Below are 16,490 nucleotides of genomic sequence, written 5' to 3' on the forward strand. Positions count from 1 at the left end.
AGGGTGGAAGACGTTTGTGTTCAACCACAGTTACTTGCCAAAAATGATCTGCCTGAAGCCCAGTAGAGCCTCAAGATACAGCAGCAGTCACGTAAAAATCATAGGAAATCAATCTCAGATGCATGTTTGCAGTAATGTATTCAGAACAAAGAATCAGTATTTAATATCTGCAGAGAGGGGTGCTCCTCAGAATATTCAGTAAGGTCTAAAATATTTAATAAATATCAGAACTAGGTATTATGGCTTGCTCTGATTATTTGTGTGTTGCTCTTCTGATTATCTTCCATAATGCTTGGAGAGATTGTTAGGTATCTCTATATAGTATTGAAGTGGAATACTACTTAGTCTTGCCATGTTCGTCTTTTACTTTGGAAAGAGTTGGAAAGTTAGAACAGTGCAGTCAGTAATAGGACCTGCCCGGGCGTTCTTCAGGGTAGTAAGAGCAACCCAAGGAATGGCCCACTGATTAACATTTATTAGAGGATTCCTTAATCAGCTAACCTTTGCTATTAGCTTCCTTTGAACTTACTTGCGGAAATAAGATGCTAATGCATTAGTGCAAAGATTACTGTGTGCAGGTCAGTGCTGATTTACACAGGATCTTGAGGTTCTGTACTGAAACCACAGTTGTTCTTCAGTACTTGTTTCCGTTGCTGAGTCAGTTTTTGGAGTTTCAGGTGTCTGTGGTTTTTGCTAACAGAATTCTGTTAAGGAGGGGAGTGAGTCTTGCCTGTTAACAGGAATTTGCCTCTGTAATGATTTGCAGATGCGTGAAATATGGTCATGTTTGTTTGCTGTGTTTCAGGTGATTGAAGTTTATGACTTGACTAAGGTGAAGTTAAAATATTGGTAAGTGATCTAAGACCTCCATGGTTTCTTCTTGATTACAGTGACTGGTTTCTGTCATTTTATTAATCCTGAATTAATTTTTTCAATCATTCTTATTTAAAACAAACAAACAAAAAAAAACCCAAACAAAACCAACCAACTAAACAAAAAAAACAGTCAAAAAGGATTGTAGATAATCATCCTTTCTTGAAAGCAACACTTGGTTAAATTATCAGTTTACTCTTCCCTTCTGTCTTGGAGACTTCTTCCAATTTAGATGTGGTATTGCCGATGTGGTATTGCCGTTAGTAAATGTTTGTAGTATCCATTCAGTATTCTTAAGGCAGATTAATTTTGTTTTCTTTTTCAGTGGTGTCCATTTTAACTCTCAGGCAATTGCTCCAACCATAGAACAAATTGACCAGTCATTTGGAGCAACACATCCAGGAGGTAAGCCAGAGTATTTGAGAAGCTCACCTGGACTGACACTTCTTTCTAGGAAGTTTTTCCTGTATGTCTGCCTAGAGAAATGTGTAGACCTGTTGTCAAATGATCTGAAGTTGTGTTCCAGAATGGTTGTATTCTTATAGCTGGGATATTATGTAATACATACTGTAAATTTAATTGTGACTTTCTGGAAGTGTAGAAGTGAGGCAGAGTTGTTGGCACAGAATGGTGTGTTCAGGTATCATTAATGGTCTGTTTTTAACTGCCAGTACCAGAAAACAGTGAGCTTTGTTGTTGATGCTGCTGTTTTCCTACATTCTTATGCATGGTCAGCTCCAGGTGTCCTTAGGGATTAAGTATACCGTGAACGTACATTTGCGCTGACCTCTGCTCGGAGTCAGCCAGGGTTCAAGCTTGTATTTGAGAATATGGTTGAACTCCTGCGAAGGCAGCATCAAGTCCGAGCCTGTGTGTAACTGGCTTGCACTTCCGTGCATCTCCTTGCTGTTACTGGGAGCACTGGGGAGCTGTGAAGCCAGCCTACGTGCAGCATGACCAGAACCAGGACAAGTTTAATTAACCTGGCTGAACCCACTCTGACTCTCTCACAGCTACTGGACTGTTCATCAGCTCTGAAGCAGGAAAAAGACACTAAGCTCCTTGTTTATATACGAAAATGAAAAGTGTATTTCAGGGGTTTGTTAGGTGGTGAAAATAAGCTAGTGGTGAAACTTTGAAGAGGATATTTAGAATTAACCTACTCAGGAACCCTCAAGAGTTGGAGCCACAAACTGGCATAACAAGAAAGAAGATTAACTCCATATGGGCAAGATGCCCTTTTTAGAGCATCACTTTCTATTTTGAGCTCAACCCAGTCCATTTGCAGTAGTCAGGCTGATGCCAAATAAGCTGGTGTTCTTTGTGATTGATGGTGACTGCATATCCAGTCTTTGTCCCTGTTCTCTGCAGACAATCTCTTGCACATTACAGAACAGGATATATTAACTGTGGACGGTCATGTGGCTGAAGTAATGTCATTACATAAAAGCCTGCTGTAGTAGATGAATATCAGATGGAGATAAATGAAGCTTGGAAGATTTCTAGTTATAATATTCCAAGGACCAGACTTGGCTTTATTAAACTTCACTTTGGTCATTTCCTGTTAGGCAGAAACTCTGAGGTCTATAGCTAGATCTGTTATGGAACTTGTCCGTACAAGAAAGTGTGTAGTATTTAGGAAGGGTGAAGGTGGTTCCATATCCTTGACAGTTTATAAACGACAATGGTTTATTTGCAAATATTCATAGGTTAAATGCTTGCAAAATTGTGATATTATGAATGATAAAAAGACCTACTCAGCTGTAAGGATTGCTTATGATAGGAATAGCATGATCTATTACTACATAAAATTGTATATAAGCACTTAAAACATAGATTGACACCACATGTCCTCATGCTTAATTTGCCAGATCTTGTGTGCCTGTCATTCAATTAAGAAAATTTGTATACTTTACTTCATCTGATGATAGTTTTTCATAACATCATTTCATTCAGTGGCATGTATTTATGAGAATGTTGCCGTTATTATCACTTCACTAGTGCACTTGCTTATTCAGTTTTCTCCCTGGAAGTTCAGTATCTTCCATTAGCAGCCTACTTAGCAGAAGTAAATGCTATGTTTTAAGTGGCCTGTCGTAATATGATAGTTTGAACTGTATCATGCAATGCAAGTTTTTGATAACTCTTTTTCTTTTTTTTTTTTTTTCTTTGAGTTTTCTGAAATAGAAAAGGCAGAAACCAGAATGGTTTTCAGCATGTGGAAGGGATGATGGCTGTGCTTTTATGTCCTATAAAAATTTGAGCTAGGGTGAGGAGAGAAAGGTGGGAAGAGAAACCTGCCTCTTAATGTGACAGAAGTACCAGATGCCAGGTTTCATGAATGAGAGTATGACATAGCCACTCCATTTCTCCTCTGTACTAATAGTCCTCCAAAATCCCAATGCAAGCTCTGTAAGTTAAAGAGTCAGTTGTTGTTTATCTCTATATTAACCTCCACTAGAACTTCAAACAAAATCTTGTCTTTCACTTAAACGCACGGTGGTTGCAGCAGAGCTTTCCTGCAGCAGGATACAGTGCGAGTTTTGAAATGTATTTCAAAAGGCTAGCAACAATTTTGTGTTGAAACTGACCGTCAATGAGCAGTTTTGGTTTTGCCAAATCAGTGGTTTTAAAAAAGCAGAATCATCAGGAAAATTGCAACCAGCTTCATTACTTTTTGGCTAATGTTAGTATGAAACGTTGTAGTGTTTTTGTCATGGGGCTGATTGAAATAAAACCACTTTGGAGGTCAATAGCATTGTCAAAACCAAGATTTGATCCCGTATGTCTGTGATTCTCTGACTTGACGTCCTGCTGAGAGGCGTTTGCTCTTGCCAGTGGTTCTACTGAAATCACATCCTGCTCTGAGTCCTCCTGGATGTGGCCATTTGCTGAAGTGCCATTCAGCATAGATGAGGACTGTGGGATTGAAATGAAGTCATAAGGTAGAAGAAAAAAGCATCCTTCCCTCCTGACACAGTGGCTTTGCAGGGATGGGGGGGGGTCATGTCTTCTACCTCTCTAACTCTAGGAGACTTCAGAGGTTGCCCAGGCTCTCCTGAGGTGCTCGAAAAGTCTTGCTGGTGGCAGTGGCCTGGAAGGCAAACTCTCTTCCTTTCCCTCACCCAGAGTGCAGCAGCAAAAGAGCAGTCTTTCTGCTTCTGTCTGCAGAGTACCTGTGTAGAAAATCAATAAATTAATAAATTAATGAAATAAATTAATAAATTAATGAAATAAATTAATAAATTAATGAAATAAGCTTGAAAAGGCTTACTTTGTTCAGTCCTATGGTTGTGATATATGGTCCTGAGGGCAACATGAGAGAACTTCTTAAGTGTAAAAATGTGCTTAAAAAGGCTTACTTTGTTCAGTCCTATGGTTGTGATATATGGTCCTGAGGGCAACATGAGAGAACTTCTTAAGTGTAAAAATGTTCCTTGCCCTTTAAGCCTAAGCATCAACAAACATTGCAGGGGATGGGAACTGGTGCGATTTGTATAATCAGATATCACACTTGGCATGACTAGGGGAAAAACACTTCTCCAGCTGGCTGTGGGCTTTGGAAAAGATGCATCATAATTTATCACATGAGATTTGTGTAATTTTAAAAACTGCTGATCAAAACATTTCCCCCTCCCCACACAGTTTCCTTTGAGTGACAAGCAGGGAAAATGCTCTTAACCAGCACATTCTGCAGAAAAGACAAATGATTACTTTTGAAAGCTTAGTACTTATTGCTCAACTATTATTTTTCTATCGTGGGTGGTCCAGCATTGTCTAGACATCCTGTGGCATGTCTCTCAAGTTGAACACTTGAAAGGCACTTTGGGATGGGGGAAAAATAAATATTTATATGCATTTTTCTCTCTATGTCATCTTAAATATAAAATTGTAAGGGAAAAAGGGAATATTGAACCAATTTCCCTTGATAAAGTGGAAGAAAGCAGCTTCTCTTGTTGGTGTTTTATTGTTCTTTAGCCTCTGCTGTTTTCAAACTGTTTTGCAAATGAACCAGCTTCTGTGTGTTACAAGAACATTGTGTTCCCTGCAGCGGCTTCTGCGCGCAGGTTGAAGTTAGGGAACATCAATCCCAAAACTGTTCCCAAGCTCCCAGTCTGCTGGGATTGTTTTTAAGCTTTCCACAGTTTCACAAACAGTATGTCTTGCTAGAGTAAGTACTGGCATGACTTATTGCTGTTTATAGTTGATGTTGTGCAGTTTATTGCAATAAATCAGGAGGTCTCGTGAAGTGATGACAGCTGGAAGTCTGTGTGTGTTCTGATTTATTACTGCTCTTTGTAAAAGCTGACCCCATCAGCTGCTGTTTCTGGTGACACTGTTTAATTACTACTGTAAATGGTTTGGGACCTGTGTGTCGGAAGCATTTCTTTCTTGTGCCATGTTACTTCGGAATGTGAGTAGCTGAACTGGGACACCCAGGCAAGCATCTCTGCTAGGAAGAGTGGCAGGCAGGTACGCGTGAGCTCCTGCTCAGGAACGTGCTTCCTTTATCAGTGCGACGGGCACATTGGTCTAAAAAGACTTCTGGTTAATATTGTCCAAGCGTTTCGCATTAACAGTGAATAGAATTGTTTTGCACTTCCTAGTGGCTGTTTAAACTACTTTAGGAATATTAAGGTGTAATTGATTGTGCCATATTGTATAATTGTATCATTAGGGATAGGCTTGTGCCTACAGGCTTGCCTAGCCAGCTCTAATGAATCTAGGGTTTCTCTTATTGCCATGTTTCTACTGCAAGAAATTAAAAGCAAAACTATTAATTGTCCTGTGTGATTGTGTTCCTCCTGCATTTTGAGATGTAGTAAATTCATTGAGGTGATGAATGTGCTGTTAGATCTGAACTGGAGAATTCTTAGTTTATTTTGGTAACTCTGTGTTTACTTTCTTTTCCCTTTTAGTGTATAATTCAGCTGAGCAGCTCTTTCACCTCAATTTCAGAGGACTCTCATTTTCTTTTCAGTTAGACTCCTGGACTGAAACTCCGAAGTACGAGGTCAGCAAGCTTTCTTAGTTAATGGATAGTCTTTTTTGCCTCTATGGTACTTGCAAAGTAACACCTACTACGTGTCTTGCCTGCAAGCAGAAGAAACCAGTAATTTGGACGGAATTTAACTCCTCAGTTGTGCTCTTATGCATGCTGTGTAATCATTTTGAAGTTAAAAATTTTCTTCCTTTTAGCAGAAGGCATATGCTTAGAGGTTTTGCTTGCATCATGAACTGGGACTAGCAATTCTGTTATTGAAAGGAGTCTGCTAAAAATACGAGTGCTGTCTATGCAAATACATAAATATTAAGCAGTCAACTGGAAGGCTGTTCTTTTATCAGATATTTTTAAATCTCATCAAAGTGATTATGTAACTGATCTAGGTTAGAGTTCATAAAATACATTTTCATCTCAAGTGTCCTTCAGCATGAGTGGTTTTAGAAAGCCAGATGAATGGGCTTTATTTGTAATGCCTCTTTGCATATTCACCAAATGTTCAGATGAGTTACTGAATAATTGAACATATTGTTTTGTTCTCTGACATCTTTGGAAATCACTGTCTGTAGTGGAAATGAGGTCTCCGTGATTTCCACCTATGCTAACAAAAATGTATGTATAACTTCTGTGTGAAGATGGAAAGGTTCTCAGTTGTATTATCTAGTCTTACCAGTAAAAATGAACACATGCTATATGGTATTAAAATAAACAGGCACATACAAAGAGCCAAAACAAAGTGGGAGAAATCAACCAACATGATGACATATGTTTCATGTTACAGTCTGATACTTTGGTACTGTGTGTTGACATGTGAGAGAGCAGGGAGTAGGTAACCAGGGGAAGTTATTTAGCAGTTGTGAAGGTCACCTGGTTTTCAGGAATATTGAAAGTAAATAGAGACCTAATAAGCCAAACAAAGAATGTCCCATCAAAGAGTACTTGCCTTTCGTACAAGAGTTCCCAAGGCATTTATGAATTAAATGGCTGAGCTGCTAAGAAAGTTGATTGCTATACCAAAGATTTGAAAAGATATAAAGTATCTCAGGTTGGAAGGTGCCCATAAGGATCATGGAGTCCAACTTTGTGCTCCTTACAGGACTATCTGAAAACTAAAAGATGTTAAAATAAAACTGCTAGAATCATTTCTAACCATTGCAGCTGCATGTCTTTTTTTTGGTGTGTGGCTCAATTACCTGAGAAAATAGTTAGGCATAGTTACGGAATGCTTGGTGTGAATAAGCCTTGAGAAGAAAATAGTGTGATTCTCGGGGATGATGCAGTTCTTCTGTAAGGAGAAAATAATCTTGCATACTCAAATCTTTTATCCAGTTGATCAAATGGAGCTAGTAAAATGTTGTTTGCACAGAGTGAAAGGCAAAATTGTCCCCAGGATTGTAAATAGGTAGAAATAGGATAACTTAGAAAAGAGTAGTATGGAACAGCCCGCAGGGAAAACAGATATTTGTGAAGCCTTTCAGAGAGGAGCAGTAAGAAAGATTGAAGAGTGAAATGAAATTTGTCAAGATCTTGCAAGTTCAGAGAGGATCATACAGGAATTCTAAACTCATTAGCAAAGCAGTGTAACTTCTGCTTATGGAAATTAAAAAGCTCTGAAGAAAACTTTGGGGTTTTATATAGCTGGTAAACTGCAGGTGAGAACATGAAAGCCTGGTCACACTGTTTCTGTTAAGAAATAAGGCATATATGGCCCAGGTGCTTCCATGGCTCTAGAGAAGATTTCTCTGTTGCTAAGATGTAAGCATGTTAAAATATAATCTTAAGTATGACCGCTTTAGAAAGCTGTGTTTGAGGTTTTCATGCTGTGGGCAAGTTCAGAAAGAGTATTGAAATCAGGGCATCTCTAGGTTTGTGAAGTAGTGCAGATTCCCTTCTAAAGACCTAAGCCAGTGAATGTCATTGCTCTGAGTTAATTTTTTTCTAAGAATAGCATTTTGTGTTTACTTTGTGATGTCTTGCTAAAGTAGACCAGAACAATAGTTTGAATATTGTGCATCTTGGTTTTGTTCACTGTGTGGCAAAAGTTAGTTTATTTTCTGTCGTGTGCCAGCAAATATGTTGATGGTCTTGAAGAAGGTCCTGTCATCTTCAAAGTTGAAGGAAATAAGCTCTTAATGTACTAGAAGACTAAATCTGATTTCCTCAGCACACTTTTGGTTTGATGAGAGCACTCAAAATCCCTATCAAAACAGTACATGTAAGAATGTGGTGGTAAGGAGAGCAGAAAACCTATTTAATAAATGAGCCTCTATTCATCAGATAAAGGCATTTTACAAATCAGCAGAGATGTTAAAAGGCTAAAATTAATCCAGTTCTACCTATAAGGTAGTCGATTTCTGAGATACACTGATACAGTGTGTCAGTACAAATACCTTTAGAGCCAGTGAAGAGACCAAGCAAACTTGGATTCTGGCTGCACACCATGGCTCATTGTCAGACTAGTGCCATCTTTTGGTGGATAAACATAGTGAGCATTCACCCCAGCTTCAGAATCGGGGAGTGGTGCAATGTGAAGAAACACCATTGAGAAGGGGTTTTGTTGCTGGTTTTCCCCCTTGTGCTTTGGCTAGAGACTTATCTGAACTGCTAAGCATCTGCTGTATTTATAATGTAATTAATAACTTTGAACTCAAGTATCTACTGTGTCACTTAGAAGAATGTTTCTGTGTGTCCACAGCCTAACTTTGCCCATGGTCTGGCCTCTCTACAAATTCCACATGGTGCGACTGTGAAACGCATGTACATCTACAGTGGAAACAGTCTGCAGGATACCAAGTAGGTACAGGTGGTTGTGCCATTTTAATTGGTTAGAATATGCTTTTTCTTCCTCATTTATTTAGGGTTTTGTAAATGTTAAATACAGTCATACGCTTTAGTTCAGTTTTGGTCTTCTATGAATTTGGCAGCATGCAGAATGCCGAATGCCTTTAGATACTAAACTTCTTTGAATTTCAATAGGCATTGTCTTCAAACATTATAATCAAATGTTGATTTGATTTATGTTGCTATAAAATCATCTTGGCTCTGTGGTCATAGGTAATTCAATTGACCTGAGAATAAATTCATTAAGTAAAGGAGGAAATTAGTGAAGCTAGTATGAGGTGTGGTTAGGCTATTCTTACTGTAGGTTGTGTTTGCATGCTAATGGCCTCTCCCTAGACAAATCAAACTTGGTGTAGGTAGTCAGTAATTTTGTAGTGTATTGACATTATTTATGTCATAGCAGGGTCCTACCAAGGGTGTTAAACGCTTTTGCTATACAGAAATAAAAAAATGTGTATTTTTCAGTCTTAAGCCACATGCATAACCTACCGTAGGTTAAATATATTTGCATTTACCTGACTGAACTTACTCTTCTGAGGAAACTGATCTTCATGCCTTATTACTAATAGAATAGTTATATTTTAATATGGTTAATGTTTTCCATTGTGTTGTATTCTGTCATCTTTCAAGTTTTGCTCTTCCTAAAAACATTGTTCTTGGGGTTCCCTACTCTATTGAAAGGACTTCTGTAAATTTTTCCCTTCAGCTTATAAATACTCAAACTGATAAGGTAGTAACTTTTGCAGAGACAGTTGTGTTTTAATGCCAAGAGTAGATTAACACATGCTTGAGTTACTGTTCAGAAGGGAGGGAACCTTGTTTCTGCAGGTGCTGTCTCCTAATTAGAAGTAAGTGCACTTTGGGAAAATAATGTTGTTTCTGCCTGTCTGTGGCATGGTGGGTTCAGTGAGAGCACTAATTGTCACATGGGGCTCTGGGGTATGTGCGTGTATGAGGAGCTCAAAGCCTGACTTTTCCCTCAAGTCACTCACACAGAGGAGAAATTCACGTAAGTGAAATTTGTAGAGCATATACAAGCTAATGTACAAGAAAGAATCCCTTCCCTTGAAAATATCTTACTTGGGGCTGTTACTAATTTCTCAAATATTATTGTAATTGAATTAAAACATAACTTTCCCAGTAAAGTAGCACAATTGTATGTACTGTAACTGCACATGCTGGTTTCATATTCTGGGCTATGGAGGACCTCCCCAAGAGCATCCCAGAGAAGGCTCTTCTGCTGCATTTGTGTGATGTGCCTAGTTCAAGGAGTAGGTATCCCTAAGAACTATACAACTTCCATTTTCCCCAAGAGAAGTCTGAGATGACACATCCTCATAGGAGGCCTAGATGCAGTTTCTTTAATTCCCAGAATCTTTGAAACCTGCTGTTTGTTTCATTACCAGTAAAAGTCCTGCATGTGAGGGGTGTCTTGTTCCCCTTCCTTTTACACCAGACTTCCTGATCCTTGTGTTTGATATAACTTTTCAATCTTGAGCCTGAGCTAAATGCGGCTTTGTCAAAATTAATGTGCTCTGTTCCAGTGAACTGATACTGGCTTGTTGATACGAAATTTGAAGATTAAGCAAATCCCATGCACATTTTATATGATTGCTTACAGGGCTCCCTTGATGCCTCTCAGCTGTTTCCTTGGTAATGTGTATGCTGAGAACGTTGATGTTCTGAGAGATGGAACTGGACCCTCAGGTTTACGGCTTCGCCTTCTCACTGCAGGTATTGGTTACACTCAGAACAGGGAATTAGTTGCTCTCCTCAGGAAAAGGGGATAAACTTGTATAAGTTATTTGTGATGATTTTACAAGTGATTTCAAAGTGTTCTTGTACCTTATTTTGATCTATTGAAACAAAACATTTTGAACTATTGAAACAAAATGCAGTGAAACTCCTGTGAAGGTGAATCTGCCTACTGCTATGCTTCGCTGGCCCTGGAGAAATCACAGAGGACTGTAGCCCTGTCCTCAGTAGTTCCAAGTCCTTAGAGTCTCTTTGCAGAAATGGAATTTGTCTCCAGGTGTATATGTAGAATAAAATAGAAGCAAGTACATCACTGAAAAAAACCATGAGAAATAAATAAACCTTAGGTACATGTGCATTTTCTGAGGTTAGAGTGAGCTGTATGATATTATTTTTGTGACTAATTCTGGAAGGCTTTTAAAAATACCAAAAAAAAGACTACACTGATGCTGCAGCCTTAGACTTCACCTTAAGTTCAATTCTGTTTTCATTTGTTGTAAGAGACAGCAGTGGAAGTGACAGAAGCCGATGAGTACCTTCTCCTTGTGTGTGTTTTCAGAAGTGGGGGGTGCTCTGAAATCAGGGAAAGATATGACCTCAAAGGAGCCATGTTCAGTCACCAAAGCATGAGTCTTGACAATGTTTTTAAGAAAAAATAAGATGTCTTTACCACTTTTCATTAGCAGGCTCAGCTTTTGACGTGTTCAGACTATAGCTGTATGTATATTGAAGAAACACTTGGGATACTATTGCAATATGCAAAAGTTAAAAAGGAGAAAATTTAAGATAAAGAATAAAAAAAAATAATTACAATGGAGCAGATGTTTTCAAGTTACTTTGCTTCTGTCTTTACAGAGGAAGATAATGGATTGCTGCCTAGGACAGGGAACATATACCCTCGTGTACTAGGGAAGGAGTTAGCTATAACATCATATTACTATAAATGATTTTGAGAAATTGGACATTTTTAAGGTAGAGTGTCAAGTTCAGTTAATATATATGCAGCTTAAAGGAAATGTCAATAAAATAATTATTAAAATATGTAACTAATGTTCATACTAAAGCTTGCAGAGGGGTAGTCTGGACATGTCTTGCTAAAGTTGCAGAAACTCCTTTGTAAAATGTATTATATGCCTGTTCAAGCACATAAGAAAATCAAGGATGACTTAATTGGACTTTTCTGATTTATTTTATTGGGTAACTAGCTACATAAATAATGCATAGTGTGAAAAGTTAAGTGTGTGTTTAGACCCTATCCTGTATTTTGCAGTAACTGCTGCGTACACGTACATGCATTCTCATAAATGTAAGATGCTGCATTCTTGAAAGCAAATGGGATTACAAACTATAAGATCTTTCCATTTCTGGTAACACAATTCAATTCATCTATGTAATGGCTACTCAGTAAGATCCCTTTTCAACATTGTTTTCTTAGGAAATTACTTGCAATTGTTTCAGTAAGCTATGCGAATCCTCAGTAAAGGATATATGTTTTCCAATACAGTTAACATGGATGAGGAATTTCACTTTATAGGCTTTACTTTTCTAGCTGGATATAGATCTCTAGCTGCTGAAGTAGACTATTTTAGGGATAGAAATAATTGCAGGAACCTACTGCTAGTAACCAGCTGAACAAATTGAGATGGGCTAGGAAAACAAATGATGTTCATGTGAATGGCAAGGAAGGGAAGATAGTACTTTTGAAGCTGGAGCTTAAGATGGGGGTCTGTCCAACAGACAAGACATTATTTTGATAAGAAACATTTAACCTGATGAAAAATGAAGGGTTAAACGTAGCTTGGCGCTGTTTCTGAAGAATGCGTCTGTTTGCCTTGTGATAAATAGTGAATGATGAGCTTTTGGTATTGATTTGCTGCTGATTCTCTGATCAGGAAGGATGAATTTTGAGTTGTTTTCCTTTCCCCAGGCTGTGGCCCAGGTGTTTTAGCTGATGCCAAGATGCGGGTATTTGAGCGTTGTGTGTACTTCGGTGATTCGTGCCAGGACGTGCTGAGCACCTTGGGGTCTCCCCACAAAGTATTCTACAAGTCTGAAGATAAGGTGAGGGAAGCCATTCAGGTGCAGGACTTTGTCTCTGTTCAGCCCTGTCTCAGTTTAATCACAGGGCCTGCATTTTGCAAGGCCAGTGAAATGAAACTGCCGTGCAGCACAATTGAGTGCTTCACTTGACATATGATAGACCGGGATAAACAGTTATATAACTTGTTTATTTAAAAGCTTTCTAAAGCTAATTCAATGCAAATCTGTTTAAATTAAAAAACAAACCAAAAAACAAACCCCAACCAAAGAAAACTCCAGTCAAAAAACAAACAAACAAAACCACCCCACACATAATTTTAACTGGTTTAAAAATTGGAGCACTTTTGAATCCAACTGAGCCTTAGCAAGTGTGTACTGCTTAATTTTTTAATTATGTTTTATGCAACAACTTCAGCATATAATTTGATCCTTCCCTAATGTTTATGCAGAGCAGCATGTGGAATAACTCTTTTACTTCAGATAAAGAGAAACGCTCATGTATCATTGTGGCACTGCGAGCAGCTGATGACCTCTCATGAAGCACAATATGTTGCATATTAGAACAAGGGCTTCAAATGAGATTGTGGCGTTGTGTTTGACTGTAGGGATGTTGTTAAAGGCATTCATCTTTGTAAGAGCTATTAAATATATCTGAGAGGTATTAAATACGTCTGAAAAATGTGTTTCTTGCAGATGAAAATCCACTCACCCTCGCCCCATAAGCAGGTTCCGTCAAAGTGCAATGACTACTTCTTCAATTATTTCACACTTGGACTGGTGAGTGGGAAGCTTCCCTAAACACATTCATGCAGAGTTTTGATTTAGTTACATGATAGCCTTTTCAGAAGGCTAAAGGCTGTGGGAAATGAGAGGCTGCAATCACTTAATTGCTGGCTTAGAAATCTCTGGATATGAAAAACAACACTGACTTTTCTCTAGCACTTGCAAATTCAAACAGTAATATTTTATCATCTCCACTGGTTGATGGAGGTCTGTTTGTTTGCCTTTTGCATTTTCTTAGGTTTTCTCCTGCTGCCATGCCTAATGCATAGATATACTAGTTGTTTCTGAAACCCATGCCTCTGTGCCATGGAACTGAGATAGGTAGCTGAGAACACCAGTGTGGAAGTTAGCCAAGCTGTGGATGCAGTTCAACTTTCATGTCCCTCCTTACATTTTGCTTTAGTCCACGTTACTGTGAAGAATATGCAGAACAAGACCTCCCTAGGAAATTTGCCAACATTAGCAAATGAAACTGCAGTTGTGATTGAGTGCTGGAGGAGATGCATATTTATTTGAATTTACCAATAAGTCTTGTTTTCAAATACTACTTTTCATAGTGCATTCAGTTCCAGTGAGATAGATACATACCACTGTATACAGGTACTGTTGTAACTGATCTCAGGTTAGTTTGGAAAAAGCCACCTTCCTTTATCCAAATTGTTTCATGTATGTTTGTTTTTTCTTCAACAGGATATTCTCTTTGATGCAAACACTCACAAGGTGAAGAAATTTGTCTTGCATACAAATTATCCCGGTCATTACAACTTTAACATGTGAGTGTAAAGAACTGATCTCTTAAAGGGTATTTTTAAAACACCCAAAAAAGAAATTTTGTGTTCCCTTTATAGAATTGCAGTATTTTTTCCCAAGTGGCTTTGGTGTATATGGTAACTCTCGGAGGTTCCAGCTATCATTAGCATGTTTTATTTTATTTTAGATATTCTTTTTACTTTCAAACGCTTTTATATTGTCAAGTGTGTCTTAAAGCAGTAAATAAGGTAAGGTAGTTCTTGGTCCAGCTATAACATGCAAACTTTCTTGCTAGAGACAAACTTTGAATTAGGAAGAGTGTCCATTTACTGGTAGGTAAGCTGCTGGGTTTTTCCTGACATCATTTCAGTTACTCATTAAAAAAAAATTAAATTTCTCTCATGCTTCAGAACATATTTTCAATACTTTTTAAATGTAAACTCTTCAGAGGAGGAATATGAGTTAAAAAAATAAGTGATTGTCTGTCTGATTTAAGCAGTTAGTGACAGAAATATATTGTACTGCTTCTAAGCTGAGTATTTCTCCATCCGCTCTGTCTAAAAGCAGAGTAATTTGTGCTGAAGGACCTTTTGTGTCCTTTAGAAAATTATTAGGATGTTCCCAGGCTGGTGCCTTTTTGATATAGAAAATAGAAATGAGAATTTGTTAGCATTGACACTCTCATTTTCATTTTATTCTTCATGTGACTTTTGTGCGTTAAACTGGTTAAAAGCTCTTAAGTTTGTGCTATGCAGTTTATGTTGGGTTTTCTGTTTTCTAATAGCTTTACAATTTGCACTTTCTAGTTACCATCGCTGTGAATTCAAGATTCCACTAGTCATTAAGCGAGGTGAGTAATTCATCTGTTGTCCTTCAGGGGGCATGTGTCACAGCATGCTCAAAGGGGAGGTACTATCAGTTTTCATTTCTAATGCATCCTTCGTTATCAGAGGATGCTAACAGTGCACGTCATTGAGATGGAGGAGAAGTTTTGGGGTTAGGTTTCTATTGAAGTGAAAAAGATACTTCAAGACAGGTTAGCATTTCTCTGATTTTACTTACAGCACCTTGTTTACTTATTTGAACCGTCTGAATATTTAGCTGCAACATAGCACTAACTTTCTGTAATGCTGCCACTCTGCTAAAATCTTTTACCTGAAGGCTCAGAATCTGTAAGGCAGTGTTAGTCAGAGCTAGTCTGTCCAATCCACACATGAACTTTCTAATGCTGAGCTTGCTCTTGAAAGGCTTATTCATGATAGTGAATATAAACTGGTTTAGCTGGGAATGAGAACAAACATCCAGAATATGCTGGCTCTGTGTGCTATAGAGAAAGTATGTTTGTCGTGTTCACTTGAAAACCTCTACTTGAAAAAGTACGTGTTTAATCAGTACTGCTGATTACACAAGACACTAAGATGTGCCCAGCTGTCTGCATGTAAGTGATCTCAACAAAACATGAGGAACCTCATTTGAAGACTGTAGTGATCAAGGTAGACTTCTTTCCTTGTAAGATTTAACAGGTGTACTGGGAAAGTGAGTATTTTGATTATCCAGGGAATACTGGATGCTGGGTAGGTTTTCGCCAGGGATGGTCTCGTCATTCTGACTGGTATACACTGAAAGCACTTCCCTGTGTAAAGTGCAATTTTCCTGTGGCTGTCAATAGCAGTTTGAGCATGTAAAGGAAAAAAAACTGGAAAAACAGTGGCTCTATATACGAGCTTATATGTAAGTTGGTTTGTACTTCAACCAAGAGAATAAACATGAAAGTTCTGGCTTTTTACATTATTTTCCCTTAGGTCATTGTGCAGCACTTCAGAGGCATTAATTTCTGCCTTTTTTTTTTGTTCACCTCAAGTAGTACCATGAATCTCTTCTGAATGTGTCTGGTTTTGGGTTGTGTTTTTTTGTTTGGGTTTTTTTTGTTTGTTTGTTTGTTTTGTTGGTTTTTTTTTTAACTCGCCTTTCTGGTCTCAACCTTATGTTCAGGACATGTAACAGGTTGTAAACAGAAGAGCCCATCTTCCTTCTGGTGACAGTGCCTGATGCACGTTTACTAACTCTCTTCTGTGTAGTTCAGCCAGAGTTTTTGAAAGAGTGGTGTTTTAGCTGATTCCAGGCCTGCCATCTCCTGAGTCCCTAGCTGTCAGTTTTAACCAGCTTCCATTCCAAGTGCAGTGGAATGTTTTGTCTTGATGAGTGGCTATGCTAGGCATGTTAACTTAGTACAAAGAGGTGTAGTCCCAAGGACAGCTACAGGCTGGGCGGAGAATAGATTGAGAGCAGCCATGAAGAGAAGGACTTGGGGGTGTTGGGTGAAGAGAAGCTCCCCATGACCCAACTTCAGTGTGCACTTGAGCCCAAAACCCTGCCATGTGCTGGGCTGCATCCCCAGAGCGTGAGCAGCAGGTCAAGGGCGGGGATTCTCCCTGTCCACCCACTG

At 38.5% G+C, this 16,490-nt stretch overlaps 1 protein-coding gene across 1 annotated transcript in view; it reads left to right on the plus strand.

Moving 5' to 3' along the window:
* Positions 1-805: 805 nt before the first annotated feature.
* Positions 806-16,490, plus strand: part of LOC104402984 (chromosome unknown open reading frame, human C16orf70) — a gene marked incomplete at its 5' end in the record, with an annotated part of 22,005 nt that continues 6,320 nt past the window's right edge. Inside the window, 9 exons of the mRNA XM_010010996.1 lie at positions 806-849; positions 1,199-1,278; positions 5,793-5,887; positions 8,571-8,668; positions 10,338-10,450; positions 12,399-12,532; positions 13,205-13,288; positions 13,985-14,067; positions 14,851-14,894. Coding sequence (XP_010009298.1) covers positions 806-849; positions 1,199-1,278; positions 5,793-5,887; positions 8,571-8,668; positions 10,338-10,450; positions 12,399-12,532; positions 13,205-13,288; positions 13,985-14,067; positions 14,851-14,894 — 775 coding nt within the window. The remainder of the gene's footprint in view (positions 850-1,198; positions 1,279-5,792; positions 5,888-8,570; positions 8,669-10,337; positions 10,451-12,398; positions 12,533-13,204; positions 13,289-13,984; positions 14,068-14,850; positions 14,895-16,490) is intronic.

Source organism: Nestor notabilis, unplaced genomic scaffold (assembly GCF_000696875.1).
Source record: "Nestor notabilis isolate BGI_N333 unplaced genomic scaffold, ASM69687v1 scaffold31903, whole genome shotgun sequence".
Lineage (NCBI taxonomy): Eukaryota > Metazoa > Chordata > Aves > Psittaciformes > Psittacidae > Nestor > Nestor notabilis.